Raw genomic sequence first — 23,298 nt, forward strand, 5'->3', positions numbered from 1 at the left:
GAAGAACTTCAATACTTGTTTATATACTTTGCACTTAAAAGTAAGCAAACAAAAAAACACAGAATTGAGATTCACCAATAACCTTCTAGCCTGTTGCAGGATCTTTATCCATCCAGTGGCATGGAGCCGTAGGCTGTAACTCAATATCCCATTCGTCTTCTGCTTGTCTTAGACTTTGATTGACGTATGCTAAATTATCCCTACCAAATCCAAGCGGCACCAATAGCCGTTTCGCCACACAGAACCTCCCATTTTGGCGGGGCTGTAATCCCGGGATAAAGGGCCTGTCGTCTGCTGGAATCGTTCAGTGAAACCAAAGTACCCATCTTGTGAGAGTTAATTACCCTGGCAACGATATCCACGAGAGCACGTGTGGAAAAAATTACCAAAGTTTGAATGGTTGTGATCTATTTCTCCGACACTAGCGTGTGAAAAGAGTAGCAGTCTTGACTGGTTTTGGTCATCTTTGGTAATAGGTTTTGAATTAGTTGAACATTAACTTAAATATATGGTGCACACAGAAACGGGGATGATTCCGGAAAATCCACATTTATTGGACACGGGTGTTTTGGATATAGCTGCGGTCCAGAAACAGAACTCACATAACCATTCTCAACCTTTTAAAAACATTCCCATTAAACAGGAGTACGAAGAGGTACGACAAGAAGTGACTGATTCCGAAATTCTGGATTATCAAAAGGATAAGAGGCTTCTAAAGAAAAGGACATTCAGCAAAAGGTGTGACAGTATTGAGAATCTTTCTTCTCCGGATTCTGATAGCAGCAGTATTCAAGGCAGTGAGCACGGTCAGCCGAACAAGAAAAGGCGGAAAAGTCCGCAGACTTACGAAGACCTTCAAACTCAACGTGTAATGGCTAACGTCAGAGAGCGGCAACGAACACAGTCTTTGAACGAAGCATTTGCTCAACTCAGACAAATTATTCCTACGTTGCCCTCGGACAAACTGAGCAAAATACAAACCCTAAAACTCGCATCCCGATATATTGATTTTCTGTATCAGGTGTTAAGGAGTGAAGATACAAGCACGGACGGTAAGTTGGCAAGTTGTTCGTACGTGGCCAGCGAACGTCTTAGTTACGCTTTCTCAGTCTGGAGGATGGAAGGAGCTTGGTCATTACCCAGTCATTGAGGATCTCATTTATAATTAAGGCAGCTATTTCCATTTTCTGGTGAGTTTTAGGAAATTTTTAACTTCTAAGGTATATAATAATTGAGCAATCATTGGCAATAATTCGTTCCTTCTCTAAGAAATGTTGGTGATTAATACTTATTGTTTATTCATTATTATATTTGCTATTGACTTCACCATCGCCATTAATATCAGCTAAATGTTTTATCTGATAAAAATCAGCATACATAAAGTAAAATTTATTATAGGATTAAATGATCATGGTTGGGTATTCATTGATGTGTAAATTTACATAATCACTCACAAAGTAAATAAATGCAGAAAATCCGTTTCATTTATTTAAAAAAATTGGAATTATTACTTTGTAATAAATTTAGTTTGCTTTCAATCAAGCAACAGATTTTAAATGCGAGAAAAGGATAAATATCAATTTTCTTTCCAATGTTTCTTTATGACACCATGGGATTGGGGTGGGGTGATAATAGAACAGATTGCTATCTGCGCTGTCTCATCGGAAGATTATTAGCTTGTTGTAGAAAAATAGGTATATCTGTTTTGTTTTTGAGGCTTTTGTTTGTGATGGGGAGGTGTAAGAAACAAATTTCATTATTTATCACTTGTTATATTCTATTTGCAAGAAAACAAATATTTGTCAAGAATCTATGACGGTGTCTTTCTCAGATGTTTTTGGTTAAGAGATATAGGTGCGAAAACTTACTTCCTCAGTTTTTGTATAATATTCATAAACAACTTAACTATATTTACCTATCGCGAAACGCATCAACAAGAACACCTGATGAACAAATAAGTCCTAAGTAGAGACGATTGTACTCGCGGTTCATTCTATCCGATTGACACCAAAACGACAAACAAATTTTCTGAGGTACTTTCGCTTGCTTTCTCCGAGAACGGATGTGTCAACACCCCGTGGCCTCTTTAATGTGATTAGCAAATACTATCCACTGTATCAACAAGAAAAAATAATAGCGAAATAAATTTTGGTATCATATTATGCTAAGAAACTTGTAGGACTCCTTGGTTCTTTGTTGAGAATGGGTAGGAAATTTGTATTAATTGGAGAGAGAGAGAGAGACAGAGACTGAGAGACAGAGAGAGAGAGGCGAAAAGAGAGAGTTTATTATTGTATGATTCATCACAAACAGAACTAAAGAGTGAAAATAGTATCCAAAGGAGTGTTATATCTTTACTACAAAAACTATAAGTAAATAATAATAATAATAATAATAATAATCTTGATATTATTAAAAAAGAGATAATTATAAAAATATATTTAAAAACTTTAAAAAATGCCAACAATTTTAAAAATAATATCGAGGAAACATTGTGGAGCTCTAAACTAATATCTTCATCTAATTCTTATATGAAGTATATCACGTAATTACTTATATGAAGTATATCACGTAAATACTTAAATGAAGTATATCACTTAATTACTATAAGTACTGACTTGAATAAGACCATAAACAAATAAAAGCAAACAATGCAAATAACTTTTAAATGTTAACACTTGTTAAATATAATTACAACAAGAAAGAGAATGTATGTTATAAATTTATTAAATATAATTACAAGAAGAATAAGAATGTTTCATACAAATTTGACATTAGTTTGGTTGTCAAAATTGTATATTTTTTGTTGTTGGAATATTATGTTTGAAATTTGCAGTGTTTAGAAAAGAAGAAAGTTACATTATATTATCTAGTACAAACCATGACTTTGCTCGACTATGTGTAACATCATTGACTTGCGTGTTTTTCGTATACAGTTTTAGGTGCCATTTATAAAAGTACAGGTAGCGATATCAATTATATTTGAACAAGAATTTAAGAAAAGACGACTAAAATAATTGTGAATTTTCACGGTTCTTATCAAGCTGAGGCAAACAATTACTTGCCGTTTATCGGTGAAGGAACTAAAATCTCGCCATTAACTATATTATTATCCAAATTCACGTAAGAACAAAGTATACGAATATTCCCATACGAATTTTGTATTTTCTCATGGCCTTGCATTTGAATCGCTGTAGTTTCTGTTGTGTAATATCTAAATATCACGATGTACCACATATTAGTTTCTTCGCGAGTTTAGATTTCTCTGCGGGAGGGGTAATTGCAAGCTCTTCAACTCTCTATCAGTGATGCAATCGGCCAATAAACTCTGGTTGATAAGATAACCCAGGGGTCGAATTACCGCCTCTTTAACTGGATTTAAACAGTGGCATCGACGTTGGCTGCAAACGAAACAGTATCCACCATTGTTGTGCTATTAGAAATGGCGGTAATCAGATTTGTCGCACTTTAGCGTCACATTTAGAAATTTATACTATGACAGATATTGACGCATTTTGACCCACAGGGCATATTATTCGGATAAAAATATTACAGTGTTTGAAGTAAGATTATGTTTACTTATGACTGTAATGCTGGTGTCATAGGATAGATGCTTGTCTATGAAAGCGATCACAAAACGGGGACCGACCATTACATTTTCACAAGATGGATGGGGATATTTTGACAAAGATTTCCGGTCCTCAAAAGCTTGAAAAAATATATTATTGCTTTGATTTATAGAAAAAGAACTAATGATAGTCCTTGAATTAGTTGAAGATAAATTATCTTAAAAGAAAACAGATAAAACAGACCACAACACACACACACACACACACACACACACACACACACACACACACACTGGTCGGTCCCTAAATCGACGACCATAGCTTACCTTGTACTTTAAAATGTCGGATATGCGGTATTTGATATACAAGTTTTGACATATGATGCACCTGTCGTGCTCACACAATTCGATAAGTCCACCGATAGGATTTTGTGTCTAAATTATATTTGGTTTCTCCAAATCATTAATTCTACTATTTCTAATGGCCAGCTAAATATTTTATTGATAAAATTGATTACAAATTAAAAGCAAATGTATCTGAGGGACATGGAAGAAGTATTAGTATTTATGTTTTTCCATTGGCTACTAGAAGAATTTAGTCAATTTCCTCCAGCTCTTTTGATGAAACATCCGGCATATCATCAATCCAGCATTGATGAGAGAGGAACATATCCGAATGTATTTTTTAAAGTACATTATTTGTTGAGAATTTTTCTTGGAGAGGTGAAGACATAATTCAACCGTTATTTTACAGGATTTTTTTTCTTTCTACATGGAATGAAACTACATTTGTTGTAAGGCTTGACATATGAGAACCTAGGTATGGTTAATTGTTCACCTATTTCCGGCTAAACATTATGTTAATGTCCTCCGTGTGAATTAGAGCTTTTTGTATTTAAGTTTCCGCGAAACGATTTTCTTTTTAGGAGTTTAGACCGACACATGTGGTATGAAGTGTTTTACGTTGTGAAGACCTAGATCAAATTTGACATTTACCATTTTTCAGAACAATTTTAAGGAGCAGTGCCATCTGTTTGAGGTACGTTTGCCTTTCAATTTCCACTCAATATCTTTAAGGACTTCCTGAACAGGAACACATTTTTTTTTATTATGCTTTATTCTGAGGAGACGTAGATTATGTTCCACAACGTTTTCCATCAAACGCTAATTCAGTTATTGTCCCAGTTTGACTAAGAATTTTGCCGTTCAGTTGCATCATATTGTCGGGAGAATCCCAGTAGGAGGAACACCTTTTGGATCAAAAGTAAGGATTGATACACCTGTCATACGTTGAAAACGATGGCTCGAGTGATACGTTGACGCAAGCATAGACTTCTTTGCAAAGAAACAGCGAGAAAAGTTTTGTTTTAGATACCCCGGTTTCGGACTCCTAATGTGAATACGAACACATTTCTGGCTAACTTTTTTTGCACAGTTCTGTAGTCTGTGTTTTTTTTAATAATAATTAGTTATATAATTATGTTAGGTATTGCTCATCTTTCATTATTTGGCGAATGATGTATGGTTGCTCTAGGGCCACATTTACTGTTGGTTGATATGATAAAAAGTTTGTTTCATAAACTGTTTACATAATCACAGAATATTTCACGTACACTGAAGTGGTTTTTATCTTCAATCTTCATTTGTCTGCAGCACTCTTTCATGAATATATAATACATTGTACTATGTGCATTGTCGTTTTTGACAGTCCTACACTTAATCGGGCGTAACTTGCCCATAGGCAACTCTTTCATTTGTGTTGCTTATCCCATTCATGAGTTCTACAATAGTGTCAGCCTGTTTACGAGGCTGCCTCCATTGCTACAAGACAGTATCAAGAGCAAGATTATATTTTCTGAAAATCTGCATTCTCCTATAATGAAATGGGATTCTCTCTCTCTCTCTCTCTCTCTCTCTCTCTCTCTCGTAACCTACATCAAAGTATTTGTACTATTTACACTAAGAACTCTGTGTACTTTTTCTACAATACTTACTCCTCTTTTGCTTCTGTGTGTCGTGAATTGTGCCACTGCAATTTGAGAAATACGCATGCGTTTGGCTTTTCGCAACCGACAATTCTGTAAACGTCATGTCTGTTTAGTTACTGCACACAAAATTACAAATGAAAAACTGTTGACACAAGCAAACCGGTATTTTTCCCCCTTCCAATTAACGTTTGAATTGAACGGGACTGGTATTACTTACTGCAGCCAGATTTGAAAGGAAAACTGAAAAATTAGATTCGCCTTTCCTTTCTTTTCATAACTCCGTCTGGAGCCAATATCTGATCAACATTCACATTTAATTAGGAAACTATTTATTTTCTTTTACTCTTAAGAATATCGCGTGTATATTGATCCCTATCAGATGGAAGACGAGAATGAATTATGTTATTAAGTAGTTTAAATAGTAGCGGAGAATATAAGGTAATCTCCCTGTCTACCTGTCTCACTCGAAGTTTTAATGCTTGTTTTGTTGTTGTTTTTTTTTTTTTTTTTGGTGGGGGTGTATGTGATTTAACGCCATTTTACAGCACATGGTAGGCTATTCAAGGCGGCCAGTATAACTGGTGAATGGAAGAACCCTAAAATTCCACCGGTAAGATCCACTGACCCGCGGGAAACTACTGGCAAGCTTTCTCACATACCCACATTGGCTAAGCCCAAGACTCGAACTTAGACAGTCCTCTGTTCAGTTTGTCACGCTTAATACATTCCTGTGACCTTTAACTTTTTACTTTATACTCATGAAAAATTCATGGTATTTATGAAGGTGGACTAGCAACATGGCCTTGATTACTGGTGCCTACATTAGTAGTATGTGAAAAGGCGGTTATAGTTCTGTTATTTCTGATTACACGAACAAATTGTCATTTCGTTGTTTTTGCTGGCCCACACTTCCGATTCTCGAAGACAAGTTCGTTACATGTGATGCGCGCACATGTGTGTGTGTGTGTGTGTGTGAGAGAGAGAGAGAGAGAGAGAGAGAGAGAGAGAGAGAGAGACTGTCTCTAGGATTATGCGATTTGTTACTAGTTCTTCCTTTTCCTTCTTGAACACGAATACGTCTACTTAAAAAGGGGTTAAAAAGGTAATGTTTGAGTATGAACTGATGACAACCATTTCGAGTCTCTCGGACATACATTAGGGAGAATGATAGGTCAAGGAAATACAATAGGGACAAAGATAGGTCAAGGAAATACATAAGGGAGAATGCATAGGTCAAGGAAATACATTAGGGAGAATCGTAGGTCAAGGAAATACATTAGTGAGAATGATAGGTCAAGGAAATACATTAGGGAAAATGATAGGTCAAGGAAATACATAAGGGAGAATGATAGGTCAAGGAAATACATTAGGGAGAATGATAGGTCAAGGAAATACATTGGGGAGAATGATAGGTCAAGGAAATACATTAGGGAGAATGATAGGTCAAGGAAATACATTGGGGAGAATGATAGGTCAAGGAAATACATTAGGGAGAATGATAGGTCAAGGAAATACATTAGGGAGAATGATAGGTCAAGGAAATACATTAGGGAGAATGATAGGTCAAGGAAATACATTGGGGAGAATGATAAGTCAAGGAAATACATTAGGGAGAATGATAGGTCAAGGAAATACATTAGGGAGAATCGTAGGTCAATGAAATACATTAGGGAGAATGATAGGTCAAGGAAATACATTAGGGAGAATCGTAGGTCAATGAAATACATTAGGGAGAATGATAGGTCAAGGAAATACATTAGGGGAATCGTGGGTCAAGGAAATACATAAGGGAGAATAATAGGTCAAGAAAATGCATTAGGGATAATGATAGGTCAAAGAAATATATTAAGGAGAATGATAGGTCAAGGAAATAAATTAGGGAGAATAGGAGGTCAAGGAAATACATTAGAGGAATCGTAGGTCAAGGAAATACATTAGGGAGAATAATAGGTCAAGAAAATGCATTAGGGATAATGATAGGTCAAAGAAATATATTAAGGAGAATGATAGGTCAAGGAAATACATTAGTGAGAATGATAGGTCAAGGAAATACATTAGGGGAATCGTGGGTCAAGGAAATACAATAGGGAGAATGATAGGTCAAGGAAATACATAAGGGAGAATGCATAGGTCAAGGAAATACATTAGTGAGAATGATAGGTCAAGGAAATACATTAGGAGAATGATAGGTCAAGGAAATACATTGGGGAGAATGATAGGTCAAGAAAATGCATAGGTCAAGAAAATATATTAAGGAGAATGATAGGTCAAGAAAATGCATAGGTCAAGAAAATATATTAAGGAGAATGATAGGTCAAGGAAATAAATTAGGGAGAATAGGAGGTCAAGGAAATACATTAGAGGAATCGTAGGTCAAGGAAATACATTAGGGAGAATAATAGGTCAAGAAAATGCATTAGGGATAATGATAGGTCAAAGAAATATATTAAGGAGAATGATAGGTCAAGGAAATACATTAGGGAGAATGATAGGTCAAGGAAATACATTAGGGGAATCGTGGGTCAAAGAAATACATAAGGGAGAATAATCGGTCAAGAAAATGCTTTAGGGAGAATGATAGGTCGTGGAAATAAATTAGGGAGAATGATATGTCAAGGAAATAAATTAGGGAAAGGCATAGGACGAGGATTATAAGGTGTTAATGTCCAGTAAATACAAGAGCTTATTTTGTGTGGTCAGCTTGACCAACTGTGTCGGCTAACCCACTTGACACAACAAAAACTGACAGATCTGGGTGAAACACGAGATTCTAAAAGCAGCACAAGCTACATAGTTATAAATAAACTTACACGCATACCTGCCATAGTCACGTGATATGAGAGAGAGAGAGAGAGAGAGAGAGAGATGTATGTTTGGCCCAGTTCCATCCAAATATGTTAACAGGGTCGATATTTTATATTTTGCCTTGAAAATGGCTGAAAACATTATGAAACCTAATCAGCTTGTCACTGAAACAATAAGGGAAATAATTATAACCAGTAAGACTTAAAATATGAAAAGAAACTTAACCGAGGATAGACCTAGCATATATAAAGAAGTTGATTGTTCTACAAAGGTACTTTAATGGGTTAGGTTAGCTTATCAATTAGGCTTGTAAATATAAATATATCCTACCACAATTAGCTGCAGTTCATTACATCGTATCATTAGAACTCGACCGGTCAGTAATAAGCGGTAGACCCGGCACGGTGCTTCGAGAACGGTGGCAGACTATTTCATTAATAGCATACCGATAAGAGCATTCTACAGTTTATGGTGGCACGTGCCAACAGCTGACTGATCTGTTGTTGTAATAGCGAACGATAATGGAGCGGAGAGTGTGTCTGTTAATTGGTATTTGTTCATCACAAACAACAGATGATGTCTGGTCACGACCAACAGACATGCCTTTAATGTTGTCGAGTATGCTGTATTGAATAAACGGAAGTCGAGTTTGTATTGAACACGCAACTCTTGCCACCCTATTTTTGATGTTTGGACATTTATGTTGGGATGCAGGGTCAGAGTCAACTGCCTAAGTTGGAATTCTCCGACACCATTTGGTGTCGGCATAGGGTAGCCGGTTTCTAGCCGGCCTAGCAAACTTGGACGACTTTCTATCGAGATATATCTGTATGAAATCGATAGGAATATGATTTATTTGCTCAAAAATCGTGAGCACAGTATTCGTCATGTTTTTAATCCGCTGGCAGACGAGACGAAAGTACATAGATGCTGAAATTTGACCTGGATCTCGCCATTTGCATTCCGAGTCACATGACTATACAAATTTCGCAACCTACATGCTGGAATCCGAATATTTAGTTACAATGAATGTAGTTGAACTGAGTGTTGACTGTACATCATACCGACATAGTTTCGTATAAATGCTATGGCTGGGGTCAATATATTAGGTTGGTACATATTTTGTTTTATTATCGAGTACTGAGGGCTACTACGGTATCTAAATCAAACAATTTATTTTCGAAATCATTTCTAAGAACTTGAGAGAATGCCCCAATCTTCTATTTAGAAATTCGGATTTGCATATTTCAACCCAGAGCGAAAAGAAGGAATTCGACAATAGACTGCTTTCAGTTCTATGATTTGAGTAAAACCGATGTCGCAGACTGGCTTTCATTTGTCAATAGAATTTCAAAGCTGTCAAGAAATCTGATCATGGGACCGTGTTCAGGCGGCCGTGATCGTGCCTGTTGCGGTTTTCTTGCTCCATTCAGTTAACTGTCATGCCATTTGTCAGCTGGAACACTCATTATGAGAGATGCATTCTGTATCCTGTAGGGAGTCGACTTTACCAGACAACTCAAACCATCAGGGGAAAGTTTTGGTGAGAAAGATGGGGGTGTAAATTTCCTACGAGAGTGATTTATCAACGGGAGAACCTACATTCCGTCGTCCTGACCATTTTAACACTGAGCAATCAAGACTTACTAATTGGTTTTAAATATTTTGTAGTAGACTAGCAAGAAAATCGAATGTATAATCCTTCCGCAGAAGAACGTTTAAAGCACAGAGAAGAAATAGCTCCTTTAACATCCAACCAACCAAAGCACAGAGAAGAAATAGCTCCTTTGACATCCAACCAACCAAAGCACACAGAAGAAATAGCTCCTTTAACATCCAACCAACCAAAGCACACAGAAGAAATAGCTCCTTTAACAACCAATGCGGGAAAAATAAATTACCTTAAAAAAAATACCAATGACATTTTACGTATCGTTATAGAAAGAAATAGGGCCACTCATTCCATTATGTAATTCATGCAAACTCCTTGCATTAAGAAGTTGGTTATGAACATAATTTTTCGTGCAAACCGAAGTCACGGAAGTTTGTGCTACTACAATGTCTTCGGACTAAAGGTCAAAACATTTACAGCGAATGAATGAGGAATACCTGTTGGCCATTTTGGAATTATAACATCTCATTAGCTGTTCTCAGTGGTGGGATTGCTTTATAAAAATAAGCTGTTGTGTATTAAGTACCCTGATGCATCAGTCGGCACTGAACATTTATACAGTTAGAGTTTGTCTAAAAATATATAAAGAATAAACCTTGAATTTGGATTCCTTTTTACAACGCTTTTAAGAAAACCTTATGTTGCAGATGCAATAGATTGTCAGCCATATATTATTTTTCAGTGTATTATTTCATTTAGTGAAACCAGTCCAAGCTCCTTTTAAGTATTATATCCAATAATATAATCCAATAATTTCTTTTTATTCTTAAACATTTATTTCTGATAAGTGCACATGATTGTATATCTCTTTTTCACTAAACATATATATATTTTTTAAAGCGTTTTTATATATTTGACGCTATGTACCGAAAATATTTTCGTGGGAAAATATCTTAAAAAGTAGGAATGAAACAGGATATATAAGCAATTTTGAAGCATCCATCATTGAAGAATTGTTTCGCAGAGTTTGCCCCAGCGACGTTCGATGTTAGCGTCTGTTTTACCGTTCAGCTCTTCATATCGCCTTTGTCAGGTCGCTTTCCGAACTCTTAACGATGTCTCAGTGTGATATGGAAGCAAAGTCTGGCTAACAGAGCGAGCACGTTGTTAGACATACATAAGAGAAGCAAAAAAGAAACTACAACAATTTTGATATCATTTCCACACACTCGTAAAATGTTCTCGTTATTTTTATTTCACTATTGATATTCCGATTTTATACATAGCGGAATATAAATTATTTGCATGATTTCGAATTCACACATCTGCCTTTTGGAACCCCAAAAAACGTACTAGATTATATATATCTGTGTGTGTGTCTGTGCGTGCGTATGTAGCGTTTTGGAACCATAGTTATATCATTATGGATGTTCTTTTGATAGATACATTATACTTTCAAAGTGATTTTTGTAACTACTTGACGTTAAATTGCTTAGTTACAAAATACAGGAAACATAATGTACTTACCTAGAGAGGATACGTGACTCTAATGGGAAAGCGCTAAATTAGAGTAGGGACATGACACAGATTTCTTCTTTATTGAACATAGTTTTCAATATGTTGGTCGATACAGGGACGTTTCTACATTTTATGTATACACTTTTGTAATCAAGCAGTATAGATTCTCTTATTAGATTTAAAACAAAGTGGAGTTAATTAGTTTTTGGAACGCTCCCAAGTCATGTTTTTACGCTCCATTCTAGCACCACCCTCAGAAGCAAGTCTTCTAAATTGTTCTTAATTAGATAAAAAGTACGAAGGAACATATATACATAGCCCCATTATTTTTAACAAACGTAATTTTTGCATCATTTGGATGCATTCTATATTTGTAGCCCGAACCTACACAACTAATTTGTTATTTATGCCGCATGTATCCAACCGAAATTAGTAGCTGTACTGGCTATATCGATTATCAACATCGAAGTACCATAACGTTTAACTTGCCATGCTTTCGTGTCTTTACTTTGCGTTAGTATTCTGAACAGTTACTGACAAAGACTTTTGGTCGCTTTTGCGCCATTAGGATCTGTTCTGATATTCGTGCCCATGTCATACATATGCTTAATCCAGACGCTAATCCTAAATGTATACAACACAAAGTAAATCCACACGCTAATCCGGAATGTATGCAACACAAAGTAGAATATGCTACTAGCTGATTTACGGTTTCCACTGGAGAGGCGTTTCTTCTCTTTAGTCGCGTTTTTGGTTCCTCGTCTTCTGATCTGAAGTCATAATGTTTGAGATTTTATATACTATAATTCTCATGTATCCGAAAATGTGGCTTGAAGCCTTTGAAACGATGTTGCGACTCTTGCAATCCTTAATTGTATAATTTTTCTAATTTAACGTGAACTGCTATTTAAGCGAAGCGTCAATATTCATTTAGGGTAGAGAGATTACATTTATTTACGACTTGAAAATGACACTACATGAAGGGATTTCTAAATGATGAACACGGCTATAAAACCACTATTAGACACTGAACCTAAACGAATCTTATGTGTCTTTCGTTGAGATCATTCGGCCGCGTAAAGATAGGCTTTGTTTCTTGAAATGCACCGTGTATTCTAAAGGGAGTTCTTTGAAGAATGTACGGCCGCGATCAAAAACGAAACTTTTTTGACATTAGTTTCGTGAAAAAAATATGATTTAAAAAAAATGACAGAATTGGTAAAGCTTTGTTGAATAAAACATAAAATTAATATTGTTAATGTTCGTGTTTGGTTTACGTCAGCTTTAATTACCTTGCCACGATTATATCAACTGTAATTGCCATGCCATGGTTACATCAGCTGTAATTCCCTTGCCATGGTTACATCAACTGTAATTGCCATGCCATGGTTACATCAACTGTAATTCCCTTCATGGTTAAATCACCTCTAATTCCCTTGCCGCTTTTGAGCCTAAGATGTTTTATTCTTCAGTTTAAGATAGGTATTGCAGACTACTCCAAACAATTACCAAACAGACTGAGTTATTTTTTCTATAAATACGACATAGTTTAATTACTTGTTGCCTCAGATACGCACGCTATGTTCCGCTTGACCTTGATGCCATTTCCCCCACAAAGGGCAAGCCTTTATATGATTAAGAATATACACAGTATCATAATATGGTGTATTGATTTTGTGGGAGCAAACCTAGGTATGACTAAGAACATATATCGTAATATGGTATATTAAGGATTTACAATCAAGGCTGAGAAAGAAAGAGACAGACAGACAAACAGACAGACAGAGTTGTCCATAGGGCATGAAGGAGAAGAGCAGTTGTAAATTATAATCATTCTGTCGTGTAGAAAGCAAATATTCATTCGTAAGATGTTTCTGTATATCTCGGCTGCAGTTTTACAAACTATGTTTTAATTCCGTATAATTTCTTTGTGTAGTGTACTTGCATCAGCTACTTGTTGTATTCAGCTGCTCGTGTTACAATTCGATCTGGATGCTTCTTGCTATCGCTTTTTCGAATGTGGCTTTGTATTGTCCTTATCATACATAATTCATCTTGTTTCGCAAGACCACCACGGGATATTTATCCTCGTGATGCGAATGTGGATATGTTCCCCATGTATCGCGTTTGAACTGTTCATTTGTAGCTGCTGACAAAGTTTCGAGTATCAATCATCAAATTTCTTATTCGAATGTATCTACTACTGTTTAATTCTACTATTGTGCACATGGATCATATCACACATCTTTCTCAATTTTCAGATTCCACTACGGGAAGGACAACCATCAGTTACCAGACACCCTGTTGATCTTGAACTTATCACTTGTGGACAACTAAGGCAGTTGAAAGGTCGAATCCCAAGATGTAATCACCTTCTGCGTTACGTCACAGCTGGTGACCCTTTTGAGCTGATGGGTCATGATATTTCATCAAAGTCGTCCCGATAGATCTAGCAGCTGGAGGAAACACTCGATCTCATTGAAATGTTATATCCATTTTCCAGGATCAGTACTTCCCAATCACCGATCTATTATCTGAAAATTTGATCAAACCTCCCAAAATTCCTATCAGGATTAGGAGAAACAATCGTCTTGAATTTTTTATATCCAGTTTTCTCGGCTGAAAACATTTGAAGATGGATGCAGAAAATATCGGGATTCAATGACATTTTTGTGAAGGATCATAAAGTACCAGTGTGTTATATTATACAGTCTTTAGTATTTTGTATGCATCGAATCTACTAGAAACAGGATGTTCAAAGCTTTTGTGCTGTTTTAACAGAGTGCCTTCATTTTGACTCAAAAGAGTCCAGTGATTCAAACGTTAAAGGGTCACTTCCTAATCCACTTACATCAACTTTATTGTTTTAAAAATCATCTCCTAATCTGCTTTCGGTATGGACGGAATCTTTAGAATGTCAGTTACAGAGGGAAAAAGATTTTCTCATCAGTTTCAAATACTTATCAGTATGTGTGCTACAGTATGGTTTGTGTACTGAACTTTGATATATCTACCTAGGTGTCTTCTTTCGCCATGTAAGGACTACTAATTTTCAAATCTATCTTTTGAAAAGCACAGATAAGACATTTTAAAACTGCAGATAACAGAATTTGTCATTGATATAGTTCGTGCCTTATGTTTATTTTTGCTTCAAAAATCGTTTTGTTATGCATGTAAATAGATTTATCACTGATTTGTAAAAACGATTTCATTTCTGTTGAAAAAGCTATTTATGTCTGATTCAAAAGGCAATATTAAACTTAAGATGTCTGTGTCCTGCATTGATTTGTCTACATATCTAATTCATTTGATTCATTTGTCAGTAATTGAAGAAGATCCAAGTAATTTCCATTCTTTGATCTGATTATAATATATATCCTTATTTAGAAAGGAATATATTTGTAAGAAAAAGAAAGATTCAATCCAGATTTCTTCTAAAACTTCACAATGATCTAAATTTAGTAGTTCTCCCATGATTTCAGTGTCTCTATCAATGTTGTAACCAATCTTCTATGATTTATTAGAATCCATTATATATTTTGTTGTCGTGAATGATTGTTCAGTTTTTCACTCTTTCCTTTTTTAAAAATATTTGATTTGATGACAATCGCAGTTTAGTAAGAAAAATTGATATTTGTATTGTTAGAATTTTGTTTGTGTTTGCATGGACTGAATGATAATGCTAACAATAAAGAATTCATTTATTGAAATAGATATCCCATAACATCGAAATTATTCCTGATAATCATACATCATGCAAATCTTCATGCATCTTTCAACTTCGTTTTCCAATTTAGCTCGTATTAATATTCAGAAATTGAAAGTGATTCCAGTCAAATATTTTATTTCTCAAGAGGTACGATTGAAACAAATTCCTTTCTTTGCAGTCTGTTAGCTAATTTATTCTCAACGTACATGTCGAACAATTAGATCTATTTAATTTCTATGAAATGTAGGTCTTGTCATGTTTCTAATTAATATAGCGACGTCTGGGTATAAGGTAAATCGAAAGTAAAACCGTCTTTCGTTTTGGTCTTAGATTTTTTGATGTGGTAGAGATTGCAAACAGAAATGAGCACGCTCCTACCAACGGTTTGGTTACAATGTGTGTTATTCTATTTTCCTCATGTATATTTTAATATATTTCTTTTCCATGTTTGTATGCGTTACAAGTGAGAAATAAATTACAGAAATGTGATGCTTAGTCCAGTCTTACTTGCCAAACTCTGCCCCTACAACAGAGAGAGAGAGAGAGAGAGAGAGAGAGAGAGAGAGAGAGTACACATGTTGAAGAAAACTTCAAAAAAATAAAAAACATAACAAATATAGATACAAGCAAAAACGGTAAAATCGCTAAAATACGGAGTAAAATTGTATTCTTGCATGAGCCACAATCTTTTAAAAATAGTGGAAGACGTGGCTTTTGGAAGACCGACACATGATGCACCTCATATCAAACTGCCCAAGCGAATCACCATGCCAACCTTCTACTCTTGCACAAAAGTGCATTCCTCTATAGAATTAGGATTTACCCTAAATTCTGGAGCACGTCTATATATCACCTTTTACAGCACGTGAGAAAGCGGGTTGAACCTCTTCCACTTTCCATAGCCTTCAGGGGCATCGAGACAGGGTTGCTACTGTAGGAGGATCGAGATAAGGTTACTAATGCAAGAAACAAATCTTTCATACCCCTGCCATTGTATGATGTTTGATAAATCCCATATTGACATTTATCTAGTCTGTTCAGTTGACCGTTCTTGTAACATTATTGTCTTGCCAGCTGACCATTCATGCAGCATTGTTGTCTTGTCAGTTGACAATTCATGCAGCATTATTGCCTTATCAGTTGATGCAGCATTTTTGTCTGCAATCTTGTCTTTCAAAATTAATTTGCACACTACATAAAAGATATAGACTGGATGCCTTTGGTGGGTATACTTTAAAAATTCGAAACATTACATAACAAATAATCAAAGGGTATTTAATTGGTTAGTCAGCAAGCGCCCTAGAAATTTATTCTGAAAGTAAAAGTAAACTGTTGTGAGCAAGGCAGTCATTCTTGTAGATAGACGAGACATTCGCTACTCTTCCATCCAGCAATCTATTCATTTATTTATTAATTGTTTCAGTTATATAACAAAAATTACATTCATACGCATGTACATAAATAGATGCATACTCGCTCTTGTATGCATTCCTGTATACGTTTATACATACATGCATACATACATACATACATACATACATACATACATACATACATACATACATTTAATATATCTACTGTCTTTGTGTACTATGTGGCAAAGGTTTGCGTCTCAGACCTCACTTGAACGAATGGACTAACATTAACAAGACGTTTAGTAAAAAAAACAAACAAAAGAAACTTGAAGAAATGAATAGCCGAATATTATTGTTGAACTCTGCCACAACAAACTTGCTTATGCACTAGAATCGTCCACTTGGGTATCATACATGAAATTATTGACACGACTGTTAATAGCGATGTGGAGATAAAATGTATATGTCTGTTGAATCAAAACTCGACCCTGTTGCTAAGATCAAGTATCTTTAGCGTTACTACAATCCTCATTTTTATGTCTAGGCCAATAAAAATTACGTACAGGAAAGCCACCGATTTTCCGGCAACGGATGGTCCGGCACCTTTTTTAATCCAGACAAAATCACGAGAGGGCACTTGAAATTCCCGACACTGCCAAATTAGTTTACTGTGCACGCACTCACTTGGATTGTTTACAGTGCAGTTCTTGTTGGTGATACTTGTATTTTGTGCGATTCTTAGCTTATTTTACTTACATTTAACCCTAGCTATGGCTTCTAAGAAAGATGTAAGTGTCAGTGGTGGTGTCAAGCGTAAACACCAGTCAATATCGATACAAGATAAAGTAGAACTGTTGAAAAAACTGGACCGTGGTGTTTCCGTACAAAAGCTGTGTGACATGTATGGTATTGGTTCATCAACTGTTTACGATATAAAGAAGCAAAGGAACAAAATATTGAAATTTTATTCAGACAGTGATTCCAAGAAGCGAATGAACATTAGAAAAACTATGAAAGATGGTAAGAGTACTGAGCATGTGGATGATGGAATAGTTTCGACCACGTCGTAGTGACGGAGTGGACTTGTAGGGCAGGATGGTAATGGACATGAGTGTGACTATAGTGAAGGAAGGCTTCAAAGGTTCAAGAAGCGTTATATAATTTCCATGCATAAAGTGTGTGGAGCAAAACGGTCTGCAGACCACGAAGGAGCTGCCGAGTTTGTGGACAAGTTTCAGAAGCTTGTATTTGATGAGCGCATCAGTCCTGAGCAGTTTGTACAATGCAGATGAATCTGCATTATATACGCGATGCGTGACCTCGGTAGGTCCGTCAAAACTGTTAATCCGGCATGGCTTTGGAACCAAGAGTGCCGGAAAATTGGTGGTTTACCTGTGTTTATTTGGTCAACAAAGGACGATTATCACTCATTCCGTTTCCAAATATTGCTAAAACTTATTATTACTTCTGATGAATAAAGCAATTCTTCGTAAATGTTATCTTAAGTACAACAATCAATGTTCGAATCTTTTAACTGAGGTCAATTCCTCCTTCGTTCTTTTTTTTAATTTTTTGCTTTTTTTCTTTACACATGTGACACTTGTTGAAGATAATAACACAAACTAAATCATATGAGGAGTTTTGAATGCCAGTGGATTTTGTGTTTCGTGTCCTTTGCACCAGGCGTGATTAATTTGTTTTGGATAGGATGTAAAATCGAAAACATATAATATTTCTGGACATTAGATGTACAGTTATATGCATTTACTTCGTCTAGTACTGCCTGATCGACCAAGGGCGCGCAATTAATAAAAACTTTAAAAAAAGACAACGTTTACATCACACTAGATGTTTCTACACAAAATATCAGAAAATGCTCACATCCCGCTGGTTGCTTGAACAAAAAAAGTCGGGACAACATTTATATTCCACTAGTTATTTCTACAAAAGATGTGGACGATGTTTACATCCCACTAGTTGCTTCTACAACAGAGCCTAACAACGTTTATATCCCACTAGTTGCTCCTATAAAAAGTCTCATAAATGTGTACATTCCACCAGTTGCTTCTACAAAAGATCGGGGAAACGGTTACATTCCACTAGCTTCTACAGAAGATCGGGGAAACGGTTACATTCCCCTAGTTGTTTCTACAAAAGATCGGGGAAACCTTTATATGTTCTTCGTGCATACTTTGACGGATTATCCCGATAAAATAAGGACGAAATTCATCAAATCAGGCTTGTCATTTTTTTTAATGTGACTGGTTCTTTAGCATTAGACAAATGGTATTATCTGAACTCTAAGCAAGGCTAAATAAACCATCATAATAATATGGACCAAATAAGTATATTGAATTTGCTTTCCTAAAACAAAAAGCTGGTTCTCTGCTACGCAGAATGCCAATATCAGCGTCATTTTAGTACAACTTTTTGATGATGTGTACGATCGAGAGAGTATTGAAGTTGGTGCGTGCAGGCAAGACAATGGGTGCCGTATCATGCGTACCCGAGTTGAATCTCCGTTGACTGCAAATTAAATATGAGAGAGAGAGAGAGAGGCGAAAGCATTAGTTTTTGGTTGCGAGAATGTGTGAATCTTGTGACAACAGTAAAAACAAATATTTTTTCGTGGTATTATGAAATATAGTTTTTGAGTTAAACTCAGTGTACACAAATTAGGACGATGATTAATACACTTTGGGCTAAAACCTTCTTATGTACGTAAGTAAGACCAAGACGAGGAAAAACAACAGGGCCGTCTTTTGTTTTCTAAAAACAATATTGAGGTTTGTCATAATAAAGATAACACTTTAAGATGCTTATTTATTTCAAGAAATTTCCGAGTTTCAACCCTTTTCAGGTTCCTAATTTCTTTTCCATGACAAAAAGTATTAGAACAATGTAGATACAAGAACTTTGGCGTAACGCTAGGACGGTATGCTCAACAGGGTCGTGAATACTATGCGATGATGGAATCGCATGGACCATGCTGACCTAAGAAAAATTTGTTATGATCACTGTGCAATCTATATATTATCAATGACACAACTTCAAGTAATGCATAAGAGATGCAAAACGACAAGAATACCCCCAAATCGTCCCAGCACCTGTTTTGTGTTAGCAAGCTAGTGTCAATAAAGAACAAAGGTTTGCAAGGAATTTAGTATCAGCGATAGTCACGTGACTTAGGCAGTGTTGTTGATTTATTGCACACGATGTCTCAGCTTCAGCAATTCTAGCTTGCAAATGAAACTAATGTCTACGTAATAGGCATTTATCAAACGGAAAAATAAAACAACATTGACACAAGCGAATGTCTGTGCAATAAACGAGCAATAAGCAAATTTGAGGACGTTTTCTCTAGAATATCTTAGCGAGAGTGATTGTTACATATAGACCCTTCCCACTGATTTAAGATAAGATAAGAATTCTTTATTTCAGACTACAAAGTCCATACCTCAAAATTAAAATATAATGATAAAGTAAAAACATTTTAAACATAAAAGAACATATATATCATACATACAAGTATACAGATACATCTACAACAATTAGTTTTGCCATGCATTGTTAAGAATGAAATTAAATGGCACATTTAAAGAGTAATTTGTTCCATTTACTAATAATATGAGAATTTAAATGAATGTCATAGTTCCAAAAGGATTTCAATATACAGTTCTTACTTTTAGATATTCTTGTCATCATTGAGAAAACATACTTTCTCTCATTACTTCATCAAAACTGAATACGTAATTTACAAACATGTTGGAGGCACTGTTCCACCTAGGAAGACCTTAGGAAAACGAAGACTATTATTATAACCAATAACTAGTTTTCTTTTCATACATTCACTAAAGTTTGTCCACAGAGGAGCACAATACATAGTGCAGCAATAAGATTTGCGGATTATTATAATATTATACCTGGATGGTAGACATCTTGGGAGTTTTCTTCCTATATGAGGCTATACAGTATTATAATAAAACAACACTGTCTGACACAAGCGAATTTCTGTGCAAATAACGAGCAGAAAGCAAATTTGAGGAATTTTTTCCCCAGAATATCTTAGCGAGAGTGATTGTTACATATAGACCCTTCCCACTGATTTGCGGACTATTATACCTGGATGGTAGACATCTGGGCTGTTTTCTTCCTATATGAGGCTATATACAGTATTGGTCATTTCAATAAGACATAATCAGAATCAGAATCAATACATATGTTACAAATAGAACCACGAGAAAGCCTGTGTTGTGCGCTTTCTCTTTTAGTAATTTTCACATATTTTCTTCCACATGATTTTGTTTCAGCTTCCCAACAACATGTTAAACTAATCGTAAATAGGTCAGCATGCTATCAATATGGCTGTCTATGACGTCACCCAGGAAGGGTCTAAAAACGAGGAGGGTTATGTAAATAATAGTGGTGATTTGGAGTCGCTGGAGGAAACATGAACTATACCCTGAATATTTTTTTTTTTAAATTGAATTCACGAACAATTTTTCTTTCTGTGCCCAATGTCTTGTTTGTTTATGACCTCTAACCACAGTGTTTTAAATTTACTTCTCAGTCTTGTTTGTTTATCACCTCTAACCACAGTATTTTGTAGGTTACGGCATTTGTATGGGAAAATAGGAACGAGTTTTTCGGAATGAATACTGCACGAACTTGTGAGTGCAGTATATCCTTCCGACAAAACGAGTTCATATTTTCCCATACAAATGCAGTAACCTTTTTATTATATGCTCATTTTTTTTTATTCAAACTAAGGTTTAATTATGTAAACAAAATACACTACAAGAAACAACGTAAATGAATGAATGCCGTATTCCAAACACAAGCGCAGATTTGACATTACAAAATGACGTCATTATTAATGCGCACATAGCTCCGCCCAGATAAATTTGAACTTAGTCGCGCGGTCGACATAACTTTCGAAAGAAAATTGCGTGTCTAGTTAAAATTGAAATTTGCAGTCATATTGTGAATGACTGGGCATTGCAACGACTTTTCCATTTGATCTGGAGTGAATATATTTTGGTGTTTTGTTTCGATTCGACGAAAGTTTGTGATTTTGGACTGGATTCATCTGTGCAAATTATACATGAAATACATCGCATTGAAGTGGCGTGGGAGAAGCGTGTTTACGTCTGCAAATGTGTTTTTGTTTCTGTCACTGAATGTTTGAAATCATAACGTGGGGAAAATATGAAGTCTTTCAATTGCAATTTTCAAAAAAACGCTATGGAATTTAATGTGCATTTCATTTTGAGTGCAGTAAGGAGGATGCAATTGCACTTATCATCGAAATTACAGCACACTTTCGAAATGTGTAATAAATATTTGAAAACCTATGACATGACTCATGTAATTCGGATTTGGCAGAATTAAGAAAAAACAATTTGAGGAAATTCAGGATGTAAAACTAAGTATATTTTATTTTGCCATTCTTATCACCAGCTGAAGAAAACAGTATATACCTTGTTATTTGTAAGGACCTAATCCATCAATTTATACAAGGTAGCTAGCCTAAATCCGTAACATTGTATCAACGCAAAATGTCAAGACAGCTGGGGCTTATTGCAGTCCACGAAACATGTTTTAGTTCATTCAGAAACAAATAAACAACCATAACGTAAAGAGCCTCTTACGCGAGTGTACATGATTTGTTTACAAATCAAAAGTGCTGGCGTCTGAGTCCATTGTTTATTTACAAAAGAAAGTAGTTCCTTTATTCACGTGAATGCTATATGTGTATTGTCGCGCGCGTTCAGTATCGGGGAATATTAAACGATTCTGTCAATGTAAAGTTAACGGGGAAAAAAAATGAGCATATAATAATGTAAATTTACTTCTCATTCCCCACTATAATTCAATATATTCACTAATTAGTTTATTTTTATTATGCAGATGGTCTGAAATTTGTGTTTCTTTTGTTTCTCTGTTTCTCAAGCATTATTTTAAAAAGCGACGTGTTAGAAAGTAACTACTAAAGATACGTTTATACTTAGAGTGAGTTCCCTTTGAAATCTGGGACGGCGATTTTGTTCTGAAATATGGGCTACACTAAAATATTAAATCATCACAAAGACTTAAGAAATTGAAAATGTCCAAATTATTTGGAGCTTTTCCAGAATATTTCTGTGTAAGGTATGCAATTCTTCTGCACACATACATAATTTTTCATTAGGCCCCTAAACGTAGCGAGTGAAAGCAAAAATCTCCCAATTTGTCACACATATTCTTTACAATATTCTCCGTTAATACAGTGCATAACCTAAAATACAAACGTTATGTGAGAGGAATCTGTACAGTTTTTAAATAGTATGATTTTGTTGTTCGTTTTTATATTCGCATAACAGGAACATCCAGGTCTGTTACAAAGCGTGTTTTTCATCCGTTGCATGGTACCAGTTGTGTTTGCTCTTACATTCAGCTTGGCTGATCTATCGCATCTCGTCCATCTTCCAACACACGCCAGTCGTCATGACATGCATTTTATTGGCTTCTTGGCGGGTTACCTGTCTGTTTGAGGTGTGAAAAAAGTATTATTGTTCTAATTTACCGTGCCTCTCTGTTGAAGAGTTCGCACTCATCTGAATACATGCAACATGTATTGCAGCAATGATTTTTCTCGCCCTGTGCTTCTTACTTTGTCCACTATTCGTAGACCAAACTCTCTCTCTCTCTCTCTCTCTCTCTCTCTCTCTCCTTGTTAAATATTTTATATCGCATGTTCAACG

General features: G+C 35.6%; 1 protein-coding gene across 2 annotated transcripts; it reads left to right on the plus strand.

Annotated features, from left to right (window-relative positions):
* Positions 1-287: 287 nt before the first annotated feature.
* Positions 288-15,689, plus strand: LOC149779569 (twist-related protein 2-like). Of its 2 annotated transcripts, none has more exons than XM_089940303.1 (2): positions 288-1,052; positions 13,753-15,689. In XM_089940303.1, exons 1-2 carry the CDS (start codon positions 509-511, stop codon positions 13,797-13,799), a joined length of 591 nt encoding a protein of 196 aa, XP_089796429.1. In that variant the 5' UTR covers positions 288-508; the 3' UTR covers positions 13,800-15,689. The 2 variants fall into 2 exon arrangements, with proteins under 2 accessions (XP_089796429.1, XP_089796427.1); XM_089940301.1 differs by having other exon boundaries at positions 290-1,190.
* The last annotated feature ends 7,609 nt before the right edge of the window (positions 15,690-23,298 follow it).

Source organism: Sinohyriopsis cumingii, chromosome 17 (genome assembly GCF_028554795.1).
Source record: "Sinohyriopsis cumingii isolate HCF-2022 chromosome 17, ASM2855479v2, whole genome shotgun sequence".
Classification (NCBI taxonomy): domain Eukaryota; kingdom Metazoa; phylum Mollusca; class Bivalvia; order Unionida; family Unionidae; genus Sinohyriopsis; species Sinohyriopsis cumingii.

Excerpts from the sequence above, each read along its gene's own strand:
- LOC149779569 (XM_089940301.1), top strand. The coding sequence starts at position 509 with ATGGTGCACACAGAAACGGGGATGATTCCGGAAAATCCACATTTATTG.